The sequence below is a fragment of the Cimex lectularius genome, unplaced genomic scaffold (genome assembly GCF_000648675.2).
Source record: "Cimex lectularius strain Harlan isolate CLEC.00 unplaced genomic scaffold, Clec_2.1 scaffold217, whole genome shotgun sequence".
In the NCBI taxonomy this organism is placed as follows: Eukaryota; Metazoa; Arthropoda; class Insecta; order Hemiptera; family Cimicidae; genus Cimex; species Cimex lectularius.
In genome coordinates, this window is record NW_019392871.1 from 257620 (window position 1) to 282750 (window position 25131).

At 35.7% G+C, this 25131-nt stretch overlaps 3 protein-coding genes across 6 annotated transcripts; 1 reads left to right on the plus strand and 2 right to left on the minus strand.

Moving 5' to 3' along the window:
- On the minus strand, positions 1-8508 carry LOC106661622 (complement component 1 Q subcomponent-binding protein, mitochondrial). Of its 4 annotated transcripts, none has more exons than XM_014385147.2 (6): positions 8176-8508; positions 8004-8060; positions 741-891; positions 481-683; positions 326-414; positions 1-243 (listed from the first exon to the last, which is right to left on the minus strand). In XM_014385147.2, the coding sequence occupies exons 1-6, from the start codon at positions 8369-8371 to the stop codon at positions 94-96; spliced, it is 846 nt and encodes a 281-aa protein (XP_014240633.1). In that variant the 5' UTR covers positions 8372-8508; the 3' UTR covers positions 1-93. The 4 variants fall into 4 exon arrangements, with proteins under 4 accessions (XP_014240633.1, XP_014240632.1, XP_014240636.1 ...); XM_014385146.2 differs by having other exon boundaries at positions 475-683; positions 8176-8506; XM_014385150.2 differs by lacking the exon at positions 8004-8060 and having other exon boundaries at positions 8176-8507.
- A 1086-nt stretch (positions 8509-9594) lies between these two features.
- On the plus strand, positions 9595-11156 carry LOC106661635 (3-oxoacyl-[acyl-carrier-protein] synthase, mitochondrial). Its single transcript, XM_014385167.2, has one exon. The coding sequence runs from the start codon at positions 9808-9810 to the stop codon at positions 11077-11079; it is 1272 nt and encodes a 423-aa protein (XP_014240653.1). The 5' UTR covers positions 9595-9807; the 3' UTR covers positions 11080-11156.
- Positions 11157-13019: 1863 nt separating this feature from the next.
- Positions 13020-24500, minus strand: LOC106661558 (gametogenetin-binding protein 2-like). The gene is made up of 11 exons (XM_014385053.2): positions 23969-24500; positions 18667-18857; positions 18464-18607; positions 18053-18259; positions 17687-17890; positions 16672-16843; positions 15216-15371; positions 14819-14914; positions 14432-14570; positions 14276-14370; positions 13020-13382 (listed from the first exon to the last, which is right to left on the minus strand). Exons 1-11 carry the CDS (start codon positions 24050-24052, stop codon positions 13230-13232), a joined length of 1641 nt encoding a protein of 546 aa, XP_014240539.1. The 5' UTR covers positions 24053-24500; the 3' UTR covers positions 13020-13229.
- Positions 24501-25131: the final 631 nt, after the last annotated feature.

Genomic DNA, 25131 nt, shown 5'->3' on the forward strand with positions numbered 1-25131 from the left:
TTTACAATTATTTACAAAACAGTCTATATTTTAAATCTAACTTATTCTTCAAAAATGAAATGCATTATTGGAATAGGACAACTACAGAGACTTTTACTTTTCTGAAACAAACTGTTGTACATTTTCTAACAAACTAATATAACTCTTGTGCTCGTAAGCTGTACTGAATTCTGTTAGTTTTTCGACAAACTCATTGCTGATTCCTTTGTCTTCTAGCATATTCATGAGAAGGTCGTAGAGAGTCTGTAATTTTAAAAGTCAAAAGTTATTACCAGCATATGTCAAAAATAATTAAACCAAAAATCATAGATAAGATTAAACTCACTCCATCGATTACTTCACCAGAAACTGCATAATTGGATTCTTTCCATTCACCGTCATACATAACTACTTCATCGATTGAAAATAAATCATCTGTAATGAAAAATTCAATTGAAAACAAATAGGATTCAACAAAATATTACCGAGTCTTACTATAACCAGTTTCTTGTTGTTGATGTGATGTTGCAGACGGAGAGACGATAGAGCAAGTAAATCCAAGTGTCTTTCCTCCCCGTTTAAGTTCTACTTCGAAAGTCGGCCTGGATTTCATTTCGCCCATTTCTGGTTTATCCATTGAAGGATCGACATCAGGCTCGACATCCATGTCGACGGAGTGGTTTACATTGAAATTAACTTCAATTCTACAAATTTTGTTATTAATCAATTGCAATTTTATATTTTCGTCATGTTATACGTACACTTCATTTCCAACTTCCTTGTATAGGGTAACTTCTGCACCTTCAGTTTTAACTTTAAACCCATCGAACTCTGATGGAAGTAATTTAGCTTTTTGTAGTTTTTTCTCTGCAGATATTTCTTCATTTAAGAAATCTGCTAATTCCTTTTCACCTGAAAAGTACAAAAAAACAAAATAAAACTGTAGTTCAAGTAAATGTGACTTGAGAATTGTATTTTGTTACTTTAATATTTTTATAAATAAAACGATTCTCATCAAACTTTTAATTCCACTACTATAAGATAAATGTTGCTGAAAATAATTTAACTGGATCTGTTTGTAGTTCCTTTCTTAATATTCTAATGTCACACATGATATGCTTAAAACATCCACCTATGAGTGACATGAGTGAGGCATTTAAAAAAAATTACAAGCATTGGGAATCTAAAGGCCCTTCTAAACAATGCCCATCCTCGGCCACTACAGGACACACCATTGTGTTGATAATTATTTGGAGGTAGTGAGATGCGTCTGGTGTTGATGTAGGTTTTTGAAAAAAAATTTCTTTGTTGTGCCAACGTCATTCTTGTGTCTCAAGTTGGGCACTCACACTACACATAAGACACGACACATAAGAATGACACATCTACACAGAAAACAAACACTTTGAGCCCTGAAGATGATCTCAATAGAGATCGAAATGTTGGCACATTAAAGAAAATGTTTTTCTAAAACCTACATCACACCACATCTCACCATCTCCAATAATCATTAACAAACTACACATTAACTAACATTAACTAAAAACCACACATTATGTGGATAGTTTGGCGTCAGTGGCCAATGGTGTGATGGTAGTGGCGAGTGTTACAAGTGAACATGAGAGAAAAAAAATTTTTTTGTTTTTGCACTGGTGTGACCAGACTCGGGCAGAGGCGGGGTGCCCTCGTCAAGATTGAGCGAGGTCTGCAAGAGGCCGAAGACGCGTGGGTGGCATTTGGAAGCTAAAGGAAGCCCAGCCAGGGGACGCTGGCGAGGTGGGCCCGACGGGAGTGAACAAGGAGGCCTCGAGCTGAGACTGGTCGGTGTGGACGAGCAAAGCAGAAAAAAGTAAAAAGGAACGTGACAGTGTATTATTTTATTATTTTGGGACTTTTCTCATCGTCATGGAGTGGAGGGTTCGTGTGTGCGAGGGGAGAACCATTCTGGAACGACGAGAAAAAGGACGTACACAAGGTTCGAGCTTTTAAGTTATATTGTAAGATTGGTTTCTGGACAGTTTTGTTTTTTTGTTTTAATTCTGAAAAGACTTGTTTTATTTATTTTAATTTTTTTTTTTAATCTTATTCATAATACAGAGGACATTAATATTTTACTTTCTTGTTTTTTTTGGTTTTTTTTTTTTTTTTTTTTTTTNTTTTTTGTGTTTTTTTAATATTTTATTTGTTATCTTGTTATTTCACCCCGAGGGTTTCACTGTTTTCCTAAAGGAACAAAATAAATTTTTAAAAAAATGGTAAAACAGTATGGCGCTCGATCATTTCCCTTTTGGAGACGAAGCGGCCACAGAAAAAAATCTCCACTGAGCCCCAGGTACCCGGCGACCAACTGTCATAACACGAGGGATGGCTTTGTGGCTTTGGATGTGATTTTTCCTCTCATATCAAAGGGAGCGCATATATGAGGTGCGTAGTTAATTCCAACCCCGAGTTAAAACCCAATGGCCCACTCAGTGTGTGGATGTATACAGATGGCCCAAGATTATCCAGGGATTGGTCACCACTTTAGCGGGCCATTTGTATACAGACAAGGCTGATGCCTATTCACTCAGCTACCAAGGTCACCCATTAACACTGACATATTGTAAATTAAAAAAAAAAATTCATTTCTCACACAACTTAAGCTTTTAGAAGCAGAAAAAACTATAACAGTAAGGTAAAAATGTGTTTAGTCTAATATTATAATTAAGATATGATTAAGGTTTTAATAAAATATTTTCACCCTAACCCACTAGCCCTAACTCTTTCCTCAACATTTCATCCTTACAATCCTCCACGTCGTTTAAAACGATGATGGCCTCGTGACCTTCTATCTAACCCACCGAATTGACTTTAACCCCCCCCCCCCAAATTAAATAAAAATAATAGAGTTTCAGCACTGGTTGGTTCCTCTCCCTACTACCCCCTGGTCTGCCAGGTCAAGAACAAACAGTATGGAGGACAATATTGCGGTTTGCTTATTACTGCCTTCAACTCCAACTGTGCTAAAAACGGGCTATACCAAACGTAACTATATATAAACTAAAATAAAACAAACACTAAAATGTATTTCTAATTTGTAAAAATCAATTTTGTATAGAGTTAAGAAATGGATCGATCTTATTACATTCTCCAATGTACTTATTAAGAAAAAAAAATGGCATTTGAAAAATGGCAAAAAGGAAGAAAAATTGGAAAGAGTGGGTTGAGATGGGAAGTTGGTGTCCGAGTGGATCGAAGTCACGATAGCTCAAGTGGTAGAGCAGCGGCGTATTTAGCCAAAGGTCGTGGGTTCAAATCCCGCTCGTGACACAGACTTTTTTATCTCAGCCAATACCTTACATAAAGATTAATTAACTGAAAGATGTTATTTGGTCAATCGGACCACAAAATCTAATGAACTTATTAGAGATTTGTTTATAACTAAACTATTTGCTCAATGTATATTATGTTCAGATAGCAATTTAAAAAAATAAATAAATATTTTAATGTAACACACTGAGCGAGTAGACAAAAATAAAAACTTTCAAATTTATAAGCCTATCTAGAAGCAAACTAAAAGCGTGCAATATAAACCAGGTTCAATATCAATTCGCTTTCATTATCAAATTCTATGTAAAAAAGTAGTTAAACTGCTTAAAAAAAAAAATCCTTTGCCAGACCAACTATCACTTAGGTTTGATATGCAAATTAAAAAAATATTTGTGATAACAAAATAATTAAGTATATGAAGTCACCATTTTTATTTGGTTGTCTGGAAAATAATGCAGGTTTTCATGTTAAACCTTTCATCTCGCATGTTTCAGATGCAATAATCCTGTTTGCTCCTGCGTAAGGTTTTTTTTGCCGAAATGCCACCAAGGACTCTCAAAACTGGGCGCTCTAGGTTATATTTTCTAGGCGTCCGAACGCACATCCACAGCTTTGGAGGAGTGTATAAAATATAATTGACCATATGACAGAACTTCACCCTCACGTTGCAACAAAAACGATATGAATTGGTGAATCTGTCCTTCTGGGGCAATGGCAGTGTGTGTGAGAGCACCATTCAGAGATGGTTTTAAAATTTCGGGAGGGAAAAATATTTGGGTCTGTGTCAACCTCGCATAGCCTATCCTTAATCAGGTGATCCCTTCTTCTACGAGTCAGTTCCCCTGAAGACTGAAGGAGACGACGCACAGAGAAGAAACTAGTGATTTGGTGCAGACCAGACAAGAAGAGCCGGAATGGCAATTCCTTTCGCTGTACAATTTTATACCAACGTAGATTACGGAAGAAAAGATAGGCCCTCCTCGAATACGATGTAACTCGGCTCTATCTAAGCCTGAAGGGTGTCCAAACTGGAGTCAATTTTTGTTCAGTCTACTCTTGTCTTGCCAGGAGAGTTCTCACCACAGGATTTTTTTAAATGTGGTGTGATGAAGAGGATATTGTCATGTTCTACTGGTACCATCAATGAAAATGAGGTGAAGAAAAGAACGGGTACATCTGTGCAATCAATTACTAAGTGGCAGAAGAAAAACAATTGAATGCACTTTTGGCATGTTGGCAGAAAAATTCAAGTACCCAATAATCTGATACGATGCTTTGGACCTGAATAAGATTAATGACATGATTAAAGCAGTTTTTATTTTACTTCACAACTACGTTAGATAAAAAGATAAACAATACACTCAACAAATATTGGAACCTGATCCTCTTATCCCAAGTGATTTATGCCTAATGGCAAATTCAACTGCAAATGCTTAAAGAGAATATTTATCCCATTATTATGTGGCCCAATGGAATTACTGGGAATGGAACTACTGTTTTTAAATGGCTAAATTTTAAATTAAATTTGTTGTAGTTTGTCTGTATTAAATTAAATATAACTACTGTTTTTAATTTTTAAGTGACTACACTGTAATGTAGCTAGTACCTCCTTTCTTTATTATATATGTATATATGTACATTATGCATTATCTTTATTTACTTTTTGTTCATTCAGAAGTTTCTAATATCATCATTAAATATAGAAAGTTGTAATAATTTCTAAAATAAGTAAAGAGGGTGTTATTGAACAATTCAGGATGCTTTTCCACTTCCTGTACAAATTTGATGTTTGACAACCCCATGGGAAACTAACCCGAAACACGCAACTCAATCGACTATAGCAGTACACCGCAGGTCGTACAAGTCGAATCCAAGTTGCATGACAATTAAGTCGAGAATGGATCCAAATGGTGTTGACCCGTGGTTGCCTGCCTACTTGCACAGGAAGTAGAGTTGTGACAAAAGTTGCATCGACCCGTGTATGGAGGTTCATATTGTAAGATGCCTTTGTAGAGGTGTGTAGGATGATCAACATTTTTTTTCATTCATTTCCAATCATTGGCCAGACAATGTACCAAGTTTTTTCAGACAAGGCATGTTTCAGCAATATGATATGCCATAAGAGTTTTTGTGCCAATCAAGACCTTGTGTAAGAATGTGTAATATTTAGTGACCGTTAATTAATGATTATTTTGATATCGTGAGATGCGGTCATGGTGTGATGTGGGCTAGAAAAACATTTCCTTTATTGTGCCGTTTTGATCTTTATTGAGTTCATCCTCAGGGCTGGGATTTATAAACAATGTTTAAACTAAACAAATCCATATAACATAAGAGTTTGAATTTATAAAATGATTTAGGGACCGACAATGGAAAACAAGAGGTAATGGTCGTTCAAGCCTGGTTAGCCATTCAATACAATAATAGTCAAGATTATTAGGGAAAGCAGAGACAAATTTTTGGAAATTTGGATTATGAAGAATTGTTTGATGTGTCGAGTGAAATGATTATTATTTATGTTACATTCTGTTTTGTGTGTTATAAATATGTTATTGATATTTAATTTATATTATGGAGGGCAACAGGATTTGCCGAATATTAAGCAAAGGGGGATAGGAGCTCAGTAATTCTCAGTTATCCTCCGGCAACAATATTCGGTGCTCGCCTTGCTCAGCTAATCATCAGTTTTGTATCCACTTCAAAGTGCAAGAATATTCGTGAAGTAGCCGAAATTGAAGCATCCACACAATTGGGAATCAATTGTACTGTAAGTAAATCAACTGTAATCATCAATCAACAGTTATTATTTACTTCTATTTATTGCTATTTATTTTTTAATAATAAACAATTCATAACTAGTAAAGATGCATTAATACTACAGAACAACATAGCGTTGTTTCTGTAGGTTAGGAATGGATTGGTCCAACTTAAGTCTTGGAGTTCCTTGATCAAGCTGAACCAATAATTTCGAACACTTCTCTTCTAAATCACAAAAATCAATGCATGGAAACCGATCGAAAGTTAGATGGGCCAACAGTGCTCTGAGTTTGTAGCCACTACACCGCAGTTTCACTGTTGTCTATCATGATTGGTAGTAAATTGGGGACTCAAATAGGGTGGTTATACAAACCCCGCATGTGTGTACATGTAAAGTCGCCATTTGGCAAATGTCAAGAAGAGCATCTCGAGACTTGGCAAATATTGACGGCAACTGGCATTCAGCGAATACCGCAAGTCTGGAGCAACCTTTAGCATAGCTGCGGCTGTGTTTATATCTGTAATTGATGCCGAGTTTATCTCTGTTGATGTAAACCAACCTAAAAAATTACATTTATGTTTGTTTTGTTCTGTGTTTAATAGTTTTGGATTGTTGAAATCGAAATTGTGTTGGTGTTCAAAATGGTGGGTCTTCTTATCCAGATATTGTGATATAATTCCAATGTATGCTGCCGGACAATTTGTACAATTGATTTTGTAAATTACATCAGACTTATTTGTCACTGGTATTAATTTTGCAAAAAAGAGTGTGAATAATTTTTGAAGGCTATTTTAAATTTATTAGAAGAAAGAAATGAGTTTAATTTGTGTGGTAGGCCATAAACATGGAATGGATATGGTTTGTCTGTGTTTGATAAAACTGATGTAGTGTTATTTGTGATGGTAGATGGTGTAAGTGTTGATTTGTAGTTGTTGATTATTCTCTTCATTATGTGTTAGTACTAACTTCTGTAAAGGCTAGTACACAGTCGTAGACAAAATCGCGCAACTCGTGTCTACAGACTAAGTTCTTGCGATTGTCTACAGACAAATCAGGAAGAAATTGCTTGTTCTGCAACTACCTGTAGAAAAAATCGCAAGTCTATGGTCTCACAGCTCAGATGGAAAACTTGAGAAATGTTGCGCAACATTTCCCTCAGTGAGCTCGAACTGCTGCTCTGAATCTTGTTTCATTCTTGAATATTTTATTTCCAACCATAAGTATTTTGAGTATTGATACCAAAGTATCAAATTTTCAAAATACACAGTGGTTAGCCGGGTAAAATTTCTGAAACCTGAACTACCTTCTAATTTTTCCTAAAAGAATCAATCCAAATTAATCGTCTTTTAAAATGTTCCTTGTCCAACAACGTTTACGATTAATTTTCCTTTGATCAAAAATTAAAACTGAACAAGCATCAAAGCCGCAGGCCACTATCTCAATTGTCATGTTATCACAGAGACTAGTTAACCGAGTTGTGCAGATTTGGACGCGTGACAAAGGTCATCTAGATTTTGTTTCGCCACAGTCTAGTCAAAATCAGCGATTTGTCTATATACAGTCGCACAATTTTGCGTCTACGAGTGTTACTAGCTTTAAGTACACACAGGTCCACTACTGAATGTAACACGGCGCAACATCAACGAGAAAAGTAGAACAGTACGATCTTTTCCCAATCTGCCTATCACTGTGCATCTAGTTTTGTCAAGGACTCGGAAGAAGGATCACAAACGAAAACTACAGAACTACATATATTTTTAAAGATATTAATTAAAACTAATAGTGTTTAGTTAATAGTGTAAGAAGTAACAGTCTGTATTGTGTATTTTTTACTCCTCCCTCCAAGGGTAAAGGGTTAAGGCATGCAATCGACTATAAAGAACCATGCAGTTGTGCATTCAATTTCACAGAAGCGAGAAGAAAAAAACAGACCAATCAAACTTATCACTGTCATTACCTGGTGTTAACTCCAAAACTTTGGGAGCAGTAGCTTTCGACCGAACGAAACCACTACCTTAGGAACAATTTTAGTCGTTAAAAGAAGTCATCCAATAAAATAAACACAAACGAATGGAGGTTAATAGTATCACGTGTAAGCTCAGGCACGTTTTAAGGTTTGTTATTCTCACCTTTTGTGCTCGCGTTCCTCACGATGCACGTGCAATCGCTATTTTTCAGGCCGACCGGATTGTTGAAAAGCCGGTTGCCGGCCGGAGAAAACCGCCACGCGTTCCTCGTCCATTGTTTGCCGGGGCGGATGGCGTTGTTGGCCGATTTGAGAACGGAGAGCTTTAAAGCGTTCTTTATAAAGCCGAGACCGCTCATTTCTGAAAGTTAAAAAAAAAGCCGGCTCCCTCGATGAAGAAAGCGTTAACCTAGTGAAACACGGTGGCGTACTAGAACGTAGAGATTGAGAACAGACTGAGACTGAACGGTGAACAGTACGGCCGCTTCCTGTTTCGCTAAAGTCGACTTCCGCCTGCCAATTCCCTCCGCCACTGCCGCCTTTTTAAAAGCGCTTTCTTCTATTTTAAAAGAAATTTTAAAATAAAAACACTGAACATATTTTATAAACTTGAGAAAAAAATCTCTTGTCGTAAATTTGTAAATACATTAAAGTATTCACATTTTCTATACGAGAATTTCCATAGGGAAAACATGTTTAGGAAAAAACGATTAGACACATATTTTTTTTTTAATTTAAGGGAAAGGAACCAAAGGTCATTTCCCTTCCGAATTTTGCCCTAGGGCGCCAATCCATCCAGGCCAGTTATTTTATTTACTTTTTATTAATTTATTTAATTCTTGTTCTTGTCATCAGTATAGTAATCATATTTTATTTATTAAATTAGGCTGCTTTTAAAAAGCTGAATAATTTGTCAATATTTTCTTGGTTGTCTCCTAATATTTCATACAGCGTATTCCGGAGGGAATAAAATTTTCTTAAGTCATGATATATGCGAATATGTGTTTCTTAGTGACCAGTTGTTTTATAGTTAGAAAAACATTTTTTTTATTTTTTTGCCGGTTTCGATCTTTATTCTCGTCATCTTCAAGACATAAAGCGTGGTGCTATTCTTTCTTGTGGCGTCATATTGGTTTTATGTGAAAGTGTTGTCACAAAACCAATATGACACCACAAGAAGAGCACCATGTTTTATGCCTTGAAGATGACCCGAATAAAGATCGAAACGTCGGCAAAAAAATAAAAAAGGTGTTTTTCTAAATTATCACATTCTTGACCGCTTCTCACGACTTCAACAAACTATGAAACAACCGGTCACTATGAGGTTATTTGAACCCTCGGGGTGCCGGCGTTTTTGAAAAAAAGCACATTTGTAAGTGTGTCTGGTTCGAATGCAGGGCAGCTGGATTCGAACCCGGGACCTTTACCTTGCAGTGATGAGCGCAGTGTCAACGCCTAAACCGTTGCGGCCACCGACGCAAAAAATAAAAAAATAGATAAATATAAAAATAAATAAAGTTAATACAGCAGTATCTATCTATCGATGCACATAACGATTCGATGTTACTATTGTCAGTCGGACCGGAACGTCTCCAATCATGCTATCATGCATGGTCTTATTTTTATCAGTATTATCAGTCGTATATAGTGAAGAGTAGCATACTGCTTATTCATTTCTTATGTGGAGTTGTGGACATGGTTCATGGTTGGACATATTAACTGAGAGTTGATTTTTTCCTCGAGTAATGATTTATTAGATTTTTACCATTAATACATCTTTTCTTTTTAAAATACCATGAATCGGCGTGTGGTCGTTACCGGTTTGGGCACTGTTTCGCCGTTGGGCATATCAGTCAGGTCGTCCTGGAACAATTTAATTTCTGGAGGTAGCGGCATCAAGAAGTTGTCTGGTGGTGATTATGAAAAGATCCCTTGCAGAATCGCCGGCCTTGTAAATCAGGGCGAAGGGCCTGAACAGTTAAACGTGTTGAAATACGTCAACAAAGCGGACATGAGGTCTTTGTCCCTTGCAACGATTTTCGCCTTAGTGAGCAGCGCAGAAGCTTTAGAAGATGCAAGATGGTTTCCAGAGGAGGAGAGTAAGAAAGAGATGACTGGTGTTTGCATCGGGATGGGCATGGCAGACTTGAATTCCATTTACGAAACTGCGTTTGCGTTCAAGACGGGTTACAGCAAAGTAAGCCCGTTCTTTGTGCCTAAAATCTTAACGAACATGCCAGCTGGACAAGTTAGCATTAAATACGGCTTCCGAGGGCCAAACCACACCGTTTCGACAGCTTGCGCCACAGGTAGCCATGCCATTGGTGATGCGTTTAAATTTATCCAGAATGGTCAGGCTGATGTGATGGTCTGTGGCGGCACCGAGGCGAGTGTCAATCCACTCGCAATGGCAGGATTCTGTCGCCTACGCGCTCTTTCAACGTCCTTCAACGACACCCCTTCCGAAGCGTCTAGACCCTTCGATCAAAAGCGAGAAGGGTTCGTAATGGGGGAAGGCGCTGCGATTTTAATACTCGAAGAGATGAATCACGCTTTGGAACGGGGTTCGCACATTTATGGGGAAATCTTGGGGTATGGACTGTCAGGCGATGCTTCACATATGACAGCCCCTCATGAAGAAGGGGTGGGTGCAGTACTTGCGATGAAAAGAGCCCTGTCAGACGCCAAGACTTCACCTGCTGACATTTCTTACATCAACGCACATGCGACCTCCACACCTCTAGGAGATGCCATAGAGTTAAAAGCGATATCAAAAATATTCAAAGACAATTTGGACTGTTTGAAAGTTTCTTCTACAAAAGGCGCTCATGGGCATTTGCTAGGCGCTGCTGGAAATTTAGAAACACTTTTTACCGTACTAGCTTGCCAACATGGCACAGTACCTCCCACATTGAATTTGAACGATAAGTGCGTCGAAGGAAATGAAATCAATTGTGTTCCGAATACAAAACAAGAATGGGCAACCAAAAAAAGAATAGCTTTAAAAAACTCATTCGGATTTGGAGGGACTAACGCATCTCTCTGTTTAAGCAATTTCATTTTGTAGTCACCAAATATTTTAAAAGTTCAATACTAAAAAGTAACTACAAGTTATTTTATATTGTACATAATGAATAAAGAAATATTTTTTATACATTAGCTCTTGGCTAGTTTTTAATCAAAAGAAAAAAATTAGAATAAAATCCAATTTATTTCTTGCATGTTTTTTATATTGAACAAACCATTGGGTTTTAGGGACTATCATTAGACAGTAGTCAGCATGAGCGCTTTATTGCTGTTTATTCTTGTATAGGGGAAGGTGAGGTTCTCCAGAGAGTACATTCTTCAAAATTTATTTTAACAGACTGAAATGTCAGCCACAACTCTAAATCTGGGATGAGTCTATTAGCAAAGGAACTTACCTCAGACAATGACATGATCATTGTCCTCAGCGCCTTTACAGTTTCTTGGCCGTCAAATTGATCCAATATGTCGCGACGCTGGTCCTTGCTGGCTGAGTCTTGTTGTTGAGTCCGAGATGAGTGTGGCTGCTTTGTTTCCGGATTGACTACTAGAGCCAACTGTTCACTGCCTGAGGTGAGACTTCGGATGACTGTGTGAGCCCTTGAGCTTGACTCACTTCGTCTAGATTGACTTTTGAATTCCAAATCTTCCCTTTTTATACCAGTTTCTCTACCGGAGAAGAGGTGGAAAGGAAAATCAAAAGTATGGGAGTCCCCATGACATAGGTGGACTGGGTGCGTAGATGGGTGTCGCACACCTGGTTGACACGACCCCCCCCATTCTTATTTATTTGGTCAACTGTGTAATTATCGCAGAGCTACATTCCCCTGAGGTTGTGAGGAACGTCACGTCGCCCTCATCTGTGATGTGAAACCCTTCGACCAATTGCTTAACTATCGCAAAGTTGTTTCCCAAATTTGTAGGGCTTCATATTGTTCCTGTCCGGGCGATTAACCCTTCCGATTTACCGCTTATTTTCTATGGTCGTTTATATTATTTTTTATTTCTTACTTAACAACTAAAACTTATTCTAAGACAGGGACTGGCTTACAATATAATTTGTCTTTATTTAACATTGATTATAGCTAATTAATAAATTATAATAGCATGTTGTTTGATTAATTGGTGAAAATTACTTTCTCTGGGTTAACATCCTCTTTAAAAAAAGTTATATTTACTTAAAAAAGGGATTGAAGAAGATGAAAAATACTTTCAGAACAAATATTTTATTCATTATGTACAATAATATTTATTTAATATAACATGTAACATTTAAATATTTCATTATAATATTTTTTATCTTGGGGAGGGATATAAAAAACTATTATAAAATAAAATACAGAATTTTTATTTTCACAAGACAACAGTTTATAATAAAAATAATGGTTGAGTATGTAGATTCACTTTTTGTAGTTATTCTCGCTTACTCAACAGAAATATATACGTCTGTCTTGTAAAAGAATATGGAAGTATATAATAACACAATGTGTGATTATTCAAAATATATTTATATATCCAACAAGTACATCTAAAACAAAAATTTACATGCCAACATCATAAGAAACAAAATACAAAATTATTTTTAAGTAACTATAAAAAAATGAGTTGTATTACAAGCAGGGCATTTATGTTTTAAATGGAATTTAAATAGTAATAAATATGCAATCAAGAGTTTTACTAAATTATAACAGTAAAGAAATAGAAAGGCACTTACATTTAAAACATAAAATTATACCGAGTAAGAATCTGTCCTTTGTAGTTCAAAGCTTTTTCCCAGCAAATGAATATCTATACATCAATATCTTACATCATGTTATTTTATAATTTACATATACTGTTGAAATATTATTAAATTATCCCTGTTTATTAAAAAATAAACCAAAAGCCATAAGATAACATAACTCTTCAAAAAAGAATTAATTTACCAAAGATTTCATGTTTTTGTTTAAAAAATTTTTATTTTCAAAATTGTAAACTGAAATAAAAGATCTTGTGGTCCACACTAATGGACTATACATTTCAGCTCTAAATAAAATGCTTTGATTTGATGCAAGGAGATCTGATCGAACTGCTTTTCTGCGATTCCGTAAATTAGACGATCGAGGAAAACGGGAAGTCGACTGCGTGCGACCCTCGATCTTAGGACAATACAATCTTACAATATCTATAATTTCCCATTTATTATATATTTTTTTAATAATTTTGGTTGTTGGCACATAGTTGAGCGAATCTCATTCTGAGTGTTTGTCTCAGTTCTTCTCGTTTTTGTGGAATATTGTCACGAGCCTGAAATGCCCTCACATCCTCCAGGGGTATGAAACTCTCTTCATCTGAAGAGGCTGTCTCCTAAAAACAAGTGAAATTTTCTATTATATTCATAACACATTCTCTCCAGAATTTATGATAAATAAGAAGTCAGCAATTTATTTTTAGTTGAACGTCATGGGTTTGTGCCTTATTTTATTTATACGAGACCCTTTTAATATGTTTGAGAAAGTTAACACCTTTAGCATGGATGACTGGATCTCATGATAACAAAACCTTATGAGGCCCTGCCATTTCTTTTTAACTTTAGAAAATAAATCAAGCGTCCTACGTCAGTGGATTCATGGTGGTTTAGAGAGGTCGACTTGTTTTTAGACAACATACCAAAAATTATATATGTTAACAAAACGATCAGGATTGTCTTACAGTCTATTGTGTATACTGGGATATCCAATTAAAAAGCTGGGGGGGTCAAGGTTACAAACTTATTTAACTGGAAACCGATTAAACCATAAAAGCAATCCCCCTGAAGTCCTAATGGCTTAAAAGTAGGCAAAGGTGAAATAGTGGAACATGTAAGTGACTACGGTGATTCCTGAAATTATCTACCATGAATGTTTTAAAAAATTAGATGTCATCAAAAGAGAAATGGTGAGAGCCCACAGTAGCTGAGTGGTCAGCATGATCTCTCAGCTCGTAGATCCCGGAGTCAGGTTCAATCTCCACCATTGCCCCTACCCTTCTTTTCACACTGTCCTTCATCCAAAAAACTATATATGATGAAACAATTGTAATAAAAATTAAAAGAATGCACCATGGTCTGAACAAGTTAAGATATATTAGGGCCTATTACAGATTGAGTTGGTGTTTTTGAGGATACTTATTGCTTTTTGTATGTGCAGTCACATACTAATTATTACTCCATTCAAAGAAAACAAAAATAAATGTCTAATGTGAAATTATGAATAACATACCTCTAACATTTGCTCCAGCGACAATGTAAATGTCCTATTTGGAGGTATCACAGGTTCTGGTGTCACCGACGATTTCAAGCTTCTATGGCAAACACCTGTTTAAAAAAATAAAAAATAAAAGAATTTGAAAGAAATCATTGTGTGGTTTGCGCATACCTTCGTTACAGAATTCATCACAGGCTTCTGATCCCTCAGGGGAGCTCGGAGAGGATCCGGCATTGTTGTTACCACTCGAATAACCACAATCGTGGCCATATTCACAAGAGCAACTCCTGTCCTCTTTTTTCACATTTAACTGGAATAAAATGGCGATTGTTAAAAAGAAAACAAGGCCTTTATCAAAAGTTTGGCTTAAAAAAGTTCGAGTTAAAGGTGAACATGCATGATTGTATAAGATCAAAAATAAACAGTGAAAAATTTCAAAACTGAAATAACTATACATTACTATTAACATTTATGGCAAATTCACTACCAATAAGAAAATGCATGACATCTAGATTTGAGAATTTTATTTTAATATAATTTTTGGGTAAATGCTTGTACCTCAACATTAGGATTTTCAGCAGAACACAATGGAGGAATGTTTTCATCTAAAGCACAAGAGCTTGCAGAACAGCTGGTGTCCAAAAATTCATTTGCCTTAAAAAAGAAAATCATACAAAAACCCATTTTATACAAAACCATGTTTGCTTTAAGTAATATATCAATGAGAATAACGAGATTAAGTAAGAAATAACTAAAAAGCATTGTTACTAAATGTACGTTTAGATTTGTATTTGTTATTGTTTATTGGTTCATGAGGTGTGTGTGTATGTGCAATAACTATTTTTAAATTAATGTTTCCAAAAAAATTAAATAGCAATTTTTAATTTTAATTAATTAAATTGTATATTTCTTTATTTCAAAAAGGACCACTGAAAATTGAATTTTCAAATGTTACCTGATCAGCTTTGGTTTCACATGCTTTTCTTTCCTTTCTTTTCTTTTTCTTTAACTTTTTCTGCTCCTTCCTCTGTTGTTTTGCTATTTCCTCTTTGGTAATTTCATTGTAAAGAAGCTCTAACTTTGTTATGCCCCTCTTTGAATCTACTGCACGCTAGAAAATTTTTTAATGTTCAAATCGCCATAAAAGAAAACATATTTACTCTGGTAACTCAGACTGCATAAGTCAACTTTGTAAAAGAATTAATAGTTATAATGTAATTAGTTTTACATGCTTAACCTTTTCAGGACTGATTTTCAAATACTAAAATGTGTTCCCCTGCCTACTAGACTCCCCCAGCATGATTTATTTTGTATTATGTATTGAATTTTTAATCATACACTTTGAATCACTCTTCATCCTTTCATGTTGCACCAATTCCATTCAAAATGTAAAGAGAGAAAAAATAGTATTTAATTTCACCAGATCGCATCTCACGATTTCTGAATAATACTATTTAAATGAAAATTTATTTGACTAAAAAGTCATTTACATTGTAAACCATGTAAAATTAAAACAGGCCACTTGGCAAACAAGGGGTGAGAAATCAAAGATAACAGGGTAGATGGTAGGGAAGGGTAGAGGGTTGGGAAAGGGCTAGAGGTAAATGAAAAATAGGATATTCCCCATGAGACTTAGATATTGTAGCCGAATGATTTTCTGATGTACCACAATTTCACAAGTTTGAGAAAGGGGCCAGATCGTGAACCAAACAGGAAGAAAAGAGTGGTGTGTTGATGATGAGTATGGGAAAGGAAGGGTGTATGAGGTCTCCAATTCACTACTGAGGAGGTCTGCTACACATTGGATACAACCTCAGCCCAATCGATGCTGTGAGTGTCCAGCTAGGGCTCCTAAACGGGGAAAAACCACAAGGGAACCATCCCTAGGACCAGGGACTGCCTGTATGAGATACCTTGTGTCGTTAAGTCTCAAAAAGGTTATGTTCAATCCATAATTTAATTCTTATTCAAAATCATGGTTGCTCAAGTGTCAGAAGACCCAAAGATCATGGATTTGAATCCCACCTGTCACGAATTTTTCATTTCAAAAATTATGTAAATGTATGTATGTATGTTAATAAAATTTGCTTTTATATGAAGCTGCAGTTTGTTTAAAATTAGAATAAACTGGGAATCAAAATGAGAAGTTTGTAGCATGGGCGATTTAAGTAACAAGCTCAAATTGTGGGATCGAATCCTGCCTGTGACGTAAATTTTTGATTTTGAAAAATCATATAATAAATTGAATATACATTAATATTTTAAAAAAGATAAAATAAAAATTAGCATTTATTGATTGAAGAAAAAATGCATATGAACTGCATTATAATTAATTCTGAATATTTATGCATGAATCTACACTCAGTAGGGGTTTATACTCAAATGTACAAAAATTACTGTATTATCAGTACCTGGAAATTCCGGCTAAGTGCATCTACAGCCACAGCTGCAAGCACTTGGCAGGTGGTTTCTTCTTCTTTCATGCGCATCTGTATTCGATTGAGCCTTTCGTGCACTACCAACCCTAGACAGGTGATAATCTCGCCCTGAGCGACTTCCAACGTTTTGGCATGCCTTTCACCGCTAAAACACAATTTCAGAATTTTAAAAATGAACAAAAAAGAAACGTTTAAATTAAATAACACTTAAGCAGAAATTCAAACTATTCTTGCGAATCTTTTGTGTTATCATAAGCTGTGATTGTGTAAAGTATACAATAGAACAATTAAAATATACTATGATTAATTTACAACAAAAAGGTAGGTAAGTAAAGATTATTACAATTTACTTCACAATTTACACACCACAAATTGGCGGTTGAGACACATTGAGAAAAGAAAATTTACACACTGAAAACCTACTTTGTATTTTCCATTATAAAAGTGATTGATGACATAAGAAATCATTTTGCAAATATTATTATTATAAATGTATTTGTTTTTTGAATCACAAATGTTTTCATTTCCATATACTTGGTAATGAATCCAAATATTGACATCAGTATAAAATAATACGACCATTTGTTCTTTCTTGTAATACATATTCATATGTACACGTTTCACTATAGTTGCTAGTTTACAATTTAACTTTTACCTTTTATTTTTAATGAAATACCTGCATTTTATAACATACAGAATAGCTACAATTATTACTGCATTGCGACAATAATTTGCCAAATAATTTTTATCATTTTGGTCAACCATGTTGGTTTAATATAAAAAATTCGGTGAGAGTTCACTGTTACAGGAATTCTAGTTCTGAGGCACAAACTGTTGTTAATTAAAGCAAGAAAACAAGCATTATAAAACTTACATTAAATTTACAATGTGTAATCTCAGGAAATCTGATTGTGTTACCTATAATCTAAACTTATAAATGAGTAATTTTTATTCCCAGTTTAAATTATAATATTTCAAAAATTATTACCTGCTCATCACATCTGGTTGTGCTCTTGCAATAATGGAGCTCACGTAGTCAGTGTTAGATGGTAAATGCAGGTGTTTGTCTGGCATGCAGCGCTTTATACCACTGTAAAGCCCCGGGATGAAACCCTTTTCTCTGGTTGGCTCCGGTTCTTCCACAAGCAACCAGTATGCTTTGAGAACTTTGGTTCTGCAGTCACCACAAAACCTGAACAATATATTTATCAAACCCGGCACTTGACTATGCACTATTTTCAACTTCAAATTCCTGGAGTAGCGCTGGGAATCGAGAATGTGATCCAACAGTCTCGCCTACCACAGCCTCTTCAATACTAGCAAAATGCAAATGGAATAATTTTATTAAACGTGCCTGTGCTTTTGTAGATAGTTTTCAAGTGTAATCATCAATGTTGTCGATGGGATTAGGAGAACCTCTTTTCGGCATTGTGGTCTCATCGAATCCCAGACTTCTTTCCAGGTAGGCCTGGCAATCCTATGATATTCTAGACTATGTAATATGCACCTATGACTTTTTTTTGATCTTAACTGACTTTCTAACAACTGTGTCAATTTCGCACTGAAACAGAAATTAAAAATCATTTCATAAATTAATTTGAAGGAACGTTTACTAAAAGTAAGCTGTATAAAATGCTTGTAAGTGCAATTTGATAAGCTTTAACAATAATTGTGTTATTTTGGAACAAAGCAAATACAACAAATAATTTAAGCCAATTTGTAAAGGAATAATAAATGAAAGACTATGGAATTCCACTCGGCAAACCTGTGTTCATGGAGAAGGCTGCAAATCCTCAGTGGCCAATCTAAATGCTTTTCCTGTATGACCAGATTTCCATTAGATTGTATGACTAGGGGTTCTAGAGTTGGGTGACCAGACCGCTTCAGTTGCTCATACAGTTTTTCCACGCTGAAACAATTTAATAGTTTATGTGTTGGCGACAATGCTGTTATTACCCATCACCTCACCTTCTTCGGCAGCCTACACAAGGAACAGTGTCTTTCAAAAGTGAAAAAAAATCTTTTTCGTTCACGACAAATGCCTCACGGATTTCCTCTCTTGTTAGGGTGTTGAAGGTTTCTAAAAATTTGTCCACTTCCTTTGGACAGACTATGGAATTGCCATATAGACAGCCTAACCAATTTAGATCCATTACCATCTAAAAAAAGTATAATTTCAAATATTAAAATTTTATTCTACGCGATGAAATTATAAATCAACAAAATCATAGTTTAAATATGAGACTGAACGCTTTTTATCAGTTAAAGAAAACTATGAACTTTGATTAACATTGTACTAATAATTGCATAAGTTCTACTTGCCAACCTTACCACTATCTCTACTAAACCTTATAGAACTTTATTTTTACAAGGTTTCCTATCTAACCTTTTTGATGACAGTGTTTAGTTTAAAAATAATAGATTGGCAAAAACAAAATACCAATATTTGCCCCTCTACCCAGATCAACGCATGAAATCATCATGCTTCTAAATTTGCTTATTGTACAAAAAATTTCTTAAATTATTATCCTGATACTGTCAATAAAATAATTCGAAATATCAAAACATAATGAAAAATATGCTTACACTGAAAATTGTAATATTGGGTTGTCCGGAAAATAATGCAGGATTTTGGTATTAAACAAAAAAAAAGAAACTAGTTACTTTAAAGCAATGTTCTTTAATCAAAATAATTTCCCATACTCTCAATACATTTCTCCCAACGTGTTGGTAACTTATTAATTCCGTCTGAGTAGAATTCAGAATTTTTAGAATTGATAAAGTCAATAAATGCATTTTCCAGTTCCGTTTGATTTTTGAATATTATGTGTTGTAAGTAGTGGTCCAGGTGTCTAAAAAAATGGTAGTCAGTAGGCGAGAGGTCCGGAGAGTAGGGTGGGTGAGGCAAAGTTTCATAGCCAAGCTCCAATAATTTTTGTGACGTTACACGTGACACATGTGGTCGAGCGTTGTCATGCAACAAAATGGGCCCTTTCCGATTGACCAAAGAGGGCTTCATTACTGCCAATTTCTGATGCATGGTATTAATTTGGTTACAGTATGATTCAGCATTGATGGTTTCGCCAGGATTTAAGAAGCTGTAGTGTATTAAACCAAATGAAGCCCACCATACCGTAACCATTACCTTTTTTTGATGAGTTGGGGGCTTTGGAAAATGTATTGGAGCTTCTCCTTTGTCGAGCCACTGTCCAGAACGTCTAGTGTTATCGTAGAGAATCCACTTTTCGTCACATGTAACAATTCTGGCCAGAAATGGGTCATTTTTGTTTCGACAAAGAAGTGATGCACAAACATCAAAGCGCTGATTTTTTTGGCGATCGTTTAATGAGTGTGGAACCCAATTTTCGAGTTTTTTCACTTTTCCAATCGCCTTGAGGTGGTCAGCGACGGTCGTTTTACTGACTTTGAGTTGCTCTGCAAGTTCTCGAACAGTTGTTTTGGGGTTTTCTTCCACCACTGATCGCAGAACATCATCATTAAGAGAGGAAGGCCTTCCACGACCTTCTTCATCTTCAAGGCTGAAATCTCCCTCCCGAAATTTTTTAAACCACCTTTGCACAGTGCACTCATTAACACAACCCTCGCCCCAGACTTGGTTAATGTTTCTAGCCGTTTGGGCTCCGCTTCGGCCGAGTTTAAACTCGTAAAAGAAAATCGTACGAAATTCTCGCTTTGACATTATAAGGATGACTGAATTATTTCCAAGTAGCGGAATGCTACAGAGGTAAACAAACAATATCATTTGGAAGAGGATTATAATCCTGTAAACGTAAACAGAATATTTTATATAGATTTTTTTTAATGAAAACTTAAAATCCTGCATTATTTTCCGGACAACCCGATAGAAAATAAATAAAAGGAGTTTTTAGCAAAATATCGTATTTTTGGAAATTTTATATTTTTTAGAGCGAGAATATAGAAAAAGATAATTCACCTTTACATTCTCACTCTAAAAAATATAAAATTTCCAAAAATGCGATATTTTGCTAAAAACAACATCAATTTCAACGAGGTCTTCTATAAAAACCAATTAACAAATATCGTTTATACTTGCATTTATAGGTAAATGGTAATTTCCCAAGGCCTTTTTTTTTAATCAGGGTATTTCAACTACGAGTTTAACTCAAGGTGCTAGTGTATTTTAGGTAAAAAAGTTGTATATTTGGGTATGAATTAGGGCTGGATTCGAACCTGGGACCTCTACTGTCTGACCTTTAATGAGGTGCAATGTCAATGCCTCAACCTTCCACCATCATCCCTAAATGATGATATTTAAAAAAAAAAGTCATGCACTCAATTTTAAATTGTTGAGATTAGTTTATGTTGAGATTTTTATGTAGAATGTGACCAGCAAGAGATTCTTACTGTTTTCTCACTCTCATCTTTTCACCTACAATCATACTAATAATTCTACAGAATAGTTTGGACCCCTATTTCTTGAATCCCCTCTTCTATTTCCAGTCTATTTCCTGAGAACCCACTCAATAGAAGGTGTCCAACTTATTTAATTTGATCATGTAATTCAGAACAAAATTCGAGCACCATCAGATGGTGTTAAAGTTCACTGCTATGATGAGTGTTTGGCTGTCAGATGCCCATTGAGGCAATAGGCAGAAACAATGAATGATGGAGTGAATGCGGTGTTCAATACTTTTTAAAAAAAAGATAGTTCCTACTCACAGTAAGTACTTATTGTGAGTAGGAACCATCTTTAAAAAAAAAAAGGATTGAGTCTGCCTATCTCGCCATAAAATCTGTTTCCATAAGTCTCTTCCTGCTTCCACTAACATATTCTATAATTAGTTGCACTTCCCCAACCGGACATACTAATAAAACAACCACAAACCTTACATTTATAGATTTTTCAATGGAAAAGTCTCTTATAAGCAGACAACAAAAAGTGAAACAACTTAGGATTCCATGAATGACAGATTACTTAGGTTTTATTTGTGGACTGCAATTTTTGGAGGTCTCACAACCAACATGAACCCCTTCAGACTTCCTTGTCCGTTTTAATTTTCGCTATTGTGATTGTACAAACTATTCTGAGATGAGTGTGAAAAAATATTCTTTATGACAGAGAAGGGGTCCATCAAAAAAGAAAATTAGTTCATTTGAATTCAATTAATTGTTTACTTTTTTCTTATCATACCTAATATTTAATATGTAATTTGATCGTTACCAGTTTGCCACCTCCTTCAGTGTGTCCGGCCTCAGGAGGAAATCCCACATGGACCCTTTTAATAAGCAGCTACAATCCCATTCCTGAGTAGTGTCCGCTTTGAAAATTAGACTGAACTTTACTTTCAATTAATTAACTTTAATTTCAATCTCACAATTTTTTTTTATTGCTTGAATCCCGTTGTTTACCATAATGCAAAAAACGTTAAGGTGGCTTATGATGAATTTATGATATTAAATGCAGGACATGTGAGATTAATCGCCAAGCAACATTATTCAATGTTTGGCTTGCTCTGCTAATTGTCAGTTTTCTTATCTGCTAAACAAGTGCACAAATATTTGTGAAGTAGCTGAATTCAAAACATCCACACATTTATTTGGGAATCAATTGTACTGTAGATATATCAACTATAATCATCAATCAACAGTATGTATATAGGTTTCAGAAAAACATTTTCTTTATCGTGCCAACGTTTCGATCTTTAATGAGATCATCTTCAGGGCTCAAAGTGTTTGTCTTCTGTGTAATTGTGCCATTCTTGCCTGTCGTGTTGAGAGTGCCCACACGACATGCAAGAATAGCACAATGCCCTGAAGATGATCTCATTAAAGATAGAAACGTTGGCATGATAAAGAAAATGTTTTTCTGAAACCTACATCACACCAGATCGCATCTCACGATTCTGAATAATTATCGATTAACCACACATTTCTACATGAGAAGTATGTATATATTTCGATCAATTAATATTTATGAAAGGTATTGGTTAAGATAAAAAAGTCTGTGTCACGAGCGGGATTCGAACCCACGATCTTCGGCTGGATATGCCGCTGCTCTACTACTTGAGCTATCGTGTCTTCGATCCGCTCCAACACAAACTTCCCATATCAACCTCACCTCTCAAATTTTCCCGAAGTATGTATATAATTCTATTTACTGCTATTTATTTTTTAATAATAAATGATTCCTAACTAGTAAAAAATGTATTAATGGAAGAACAACATAGTGTTTTCTGTCAATTAGGAATGAAACCTTCGCAAGTTCCTCGATCTGTATCCAGCTGAACCAATAATTTGGAACACTATTCTTCAAAAATCAGAACGAGGTTTTGGATGCATTGAAAAGACGGGGCAACAGTACTCTGTGAGATTTTGTAACCACTACACAAACCAGTAACCGCAGCTGCTGCAATGACTGTTTCACCGTTATCCCTCACAATTGGTAGCAAGTTGAGGTCTCACATGGCAAATACATATTTGCTGTTTCTGTACAAACTAGGTTGTTGTACAAATCCTGAATATGTGTATACATAAGCACGCTATTTGGCGAATGCCAAGATGAGCATTTGAGACTTGTCAAATATTCAGCAGCAATCGGCATTCTACTGCATGACTGGAGTCACCTTTATACTCTTAAGATGGTCTCTTATAGTGATTCCTACCGTGCAAAAGCATCTGAGATATGTCAGCAGTGTGGCTGTCTTACAAGGAACTCCTTCATTTTTTTAATTTCTGCATATTTGAATGCTCTGACAGCTGCGCAACTGATATGACAGCAATGTAAAACATGTGAAGTTTGTAGTCACTGTTCAGATCAAGTATGTGGAATGGCTTAAAATACACTGTTGTTTATGCAATGATGAATGCTGAGTAGCCAATATACATACATGATTTGAGCTGACATACGTGTGTACCTTTGTGCATCAAGGATCAACTGACATACAGATTCCTTCCTTGGCTGGGGGTTTCTTGCTTCATTCCCACTCACTTTTGGTGTTGTGTGTTTGAAGTTAGACTGAAATGTTGATATAAATTCAAATGTGCTACATGTCATCAGAGTCAAGTGTACGTTTTGAGACTTTTCCCTATGAGTGTAATAGTGCGGAAAATGGATTGTTCTATTATGTGTGAAAGAATAAACGTTAGAAATGTAAAGATTTTTTTATTGAATCTCGTGGAATTGTAGTAAAAGGTAGGCCACGACTTTCCCTTTGACCAATTGGCGTTAGGTAGAATATAACTGTAATGGACAATGTTAACGCCGGTCGGGAAATCAATGGAAGCTTACCTTGACGTTCTCGTAGACGACGAGGGGCAGCTGCCGCTTGAGCAGTTCCGTCTTCTCGCCGTAGACTCCGACCAGCTTGGCCATTTCCGAGGTGAGCGGTATTCGACTCTTGGCAGGATTTTCCTTCCGACTCCACGGACGTTAATGCAGCATGATGGCGATAACCGCTGGCTAGCCGTCTTCCTGCGGCTCGGCGGCGATGGACGTGAGAGCCGGTGGAATTTTCATCAATTTCCCAATGGAAGGTGGTCTCCTTTCCAAAACGATCAGTTCCGAAATCGGGAATCAAAGGAGACGACTGTGCCGTCCGAGTCGCTAGCAAGTGTGTCGGATCAAGTCAGAGGTTCCACGCGTTCAGGTTCGCCGGCTTTACAGCGGCCACCGTCCGGATTCGGGCATCGGTCTAGCGGCCTTCAGGTACCAGCGGATTCATTGACATCATTCCATTTTATTGCCAACTCCCCAATAACATTTACAAAAGTGCAAAATTAAAAATTATTTTTAAACTATAACAAATAAGCAACAATTATCCATTACGAGAATACTACGGCCAAACCTCAAGTCCCGCACCAGCACCTTAAAAATAAGAGAAAGGATAAACTACAGATTTTATTAATATTTTTCATAAACACCACTATTGATAAAATTTATTTATATTTTTCAAAAAATTCAAACAGTTTCTACTTTTAATTTTCACCATTCCTATGAACACAAATTTATATTAAAAAAAGATAAAAGATGAAGCCAGCATTTCCTTCGACAAGCTTTCCTAGTCATATTCATCAGTACTTTGAAACTATAGATTATCAATTAAATAATAACAAATATGTATTTTTATTTAATTTATTATTAGTTAATTATTAATTATTATTTTAAATTTTTTATGCAAAGACGGTTGAAAAGAAATTTTAATAAATTGAATTTTCAAAATGAAGTAATTATTGAAAGAGGCTTCAAAGTTGTGAATAGATGTTTTTTTTATATATTTTTTTTTTAACGCAAAGACGGTTGAGAAGAAGTTTCACGAGTGAGATTCGAACCCACGACTTCAGTTTCGAGATTCGAGGATCAATCTGAAGTTCGTGTGCTTGAATCCCTTTCGTGAAACTTCTTCTCAACCGTCTTTGCGTTTAAAAAAGTACATCTATTCACAACCTATTTCA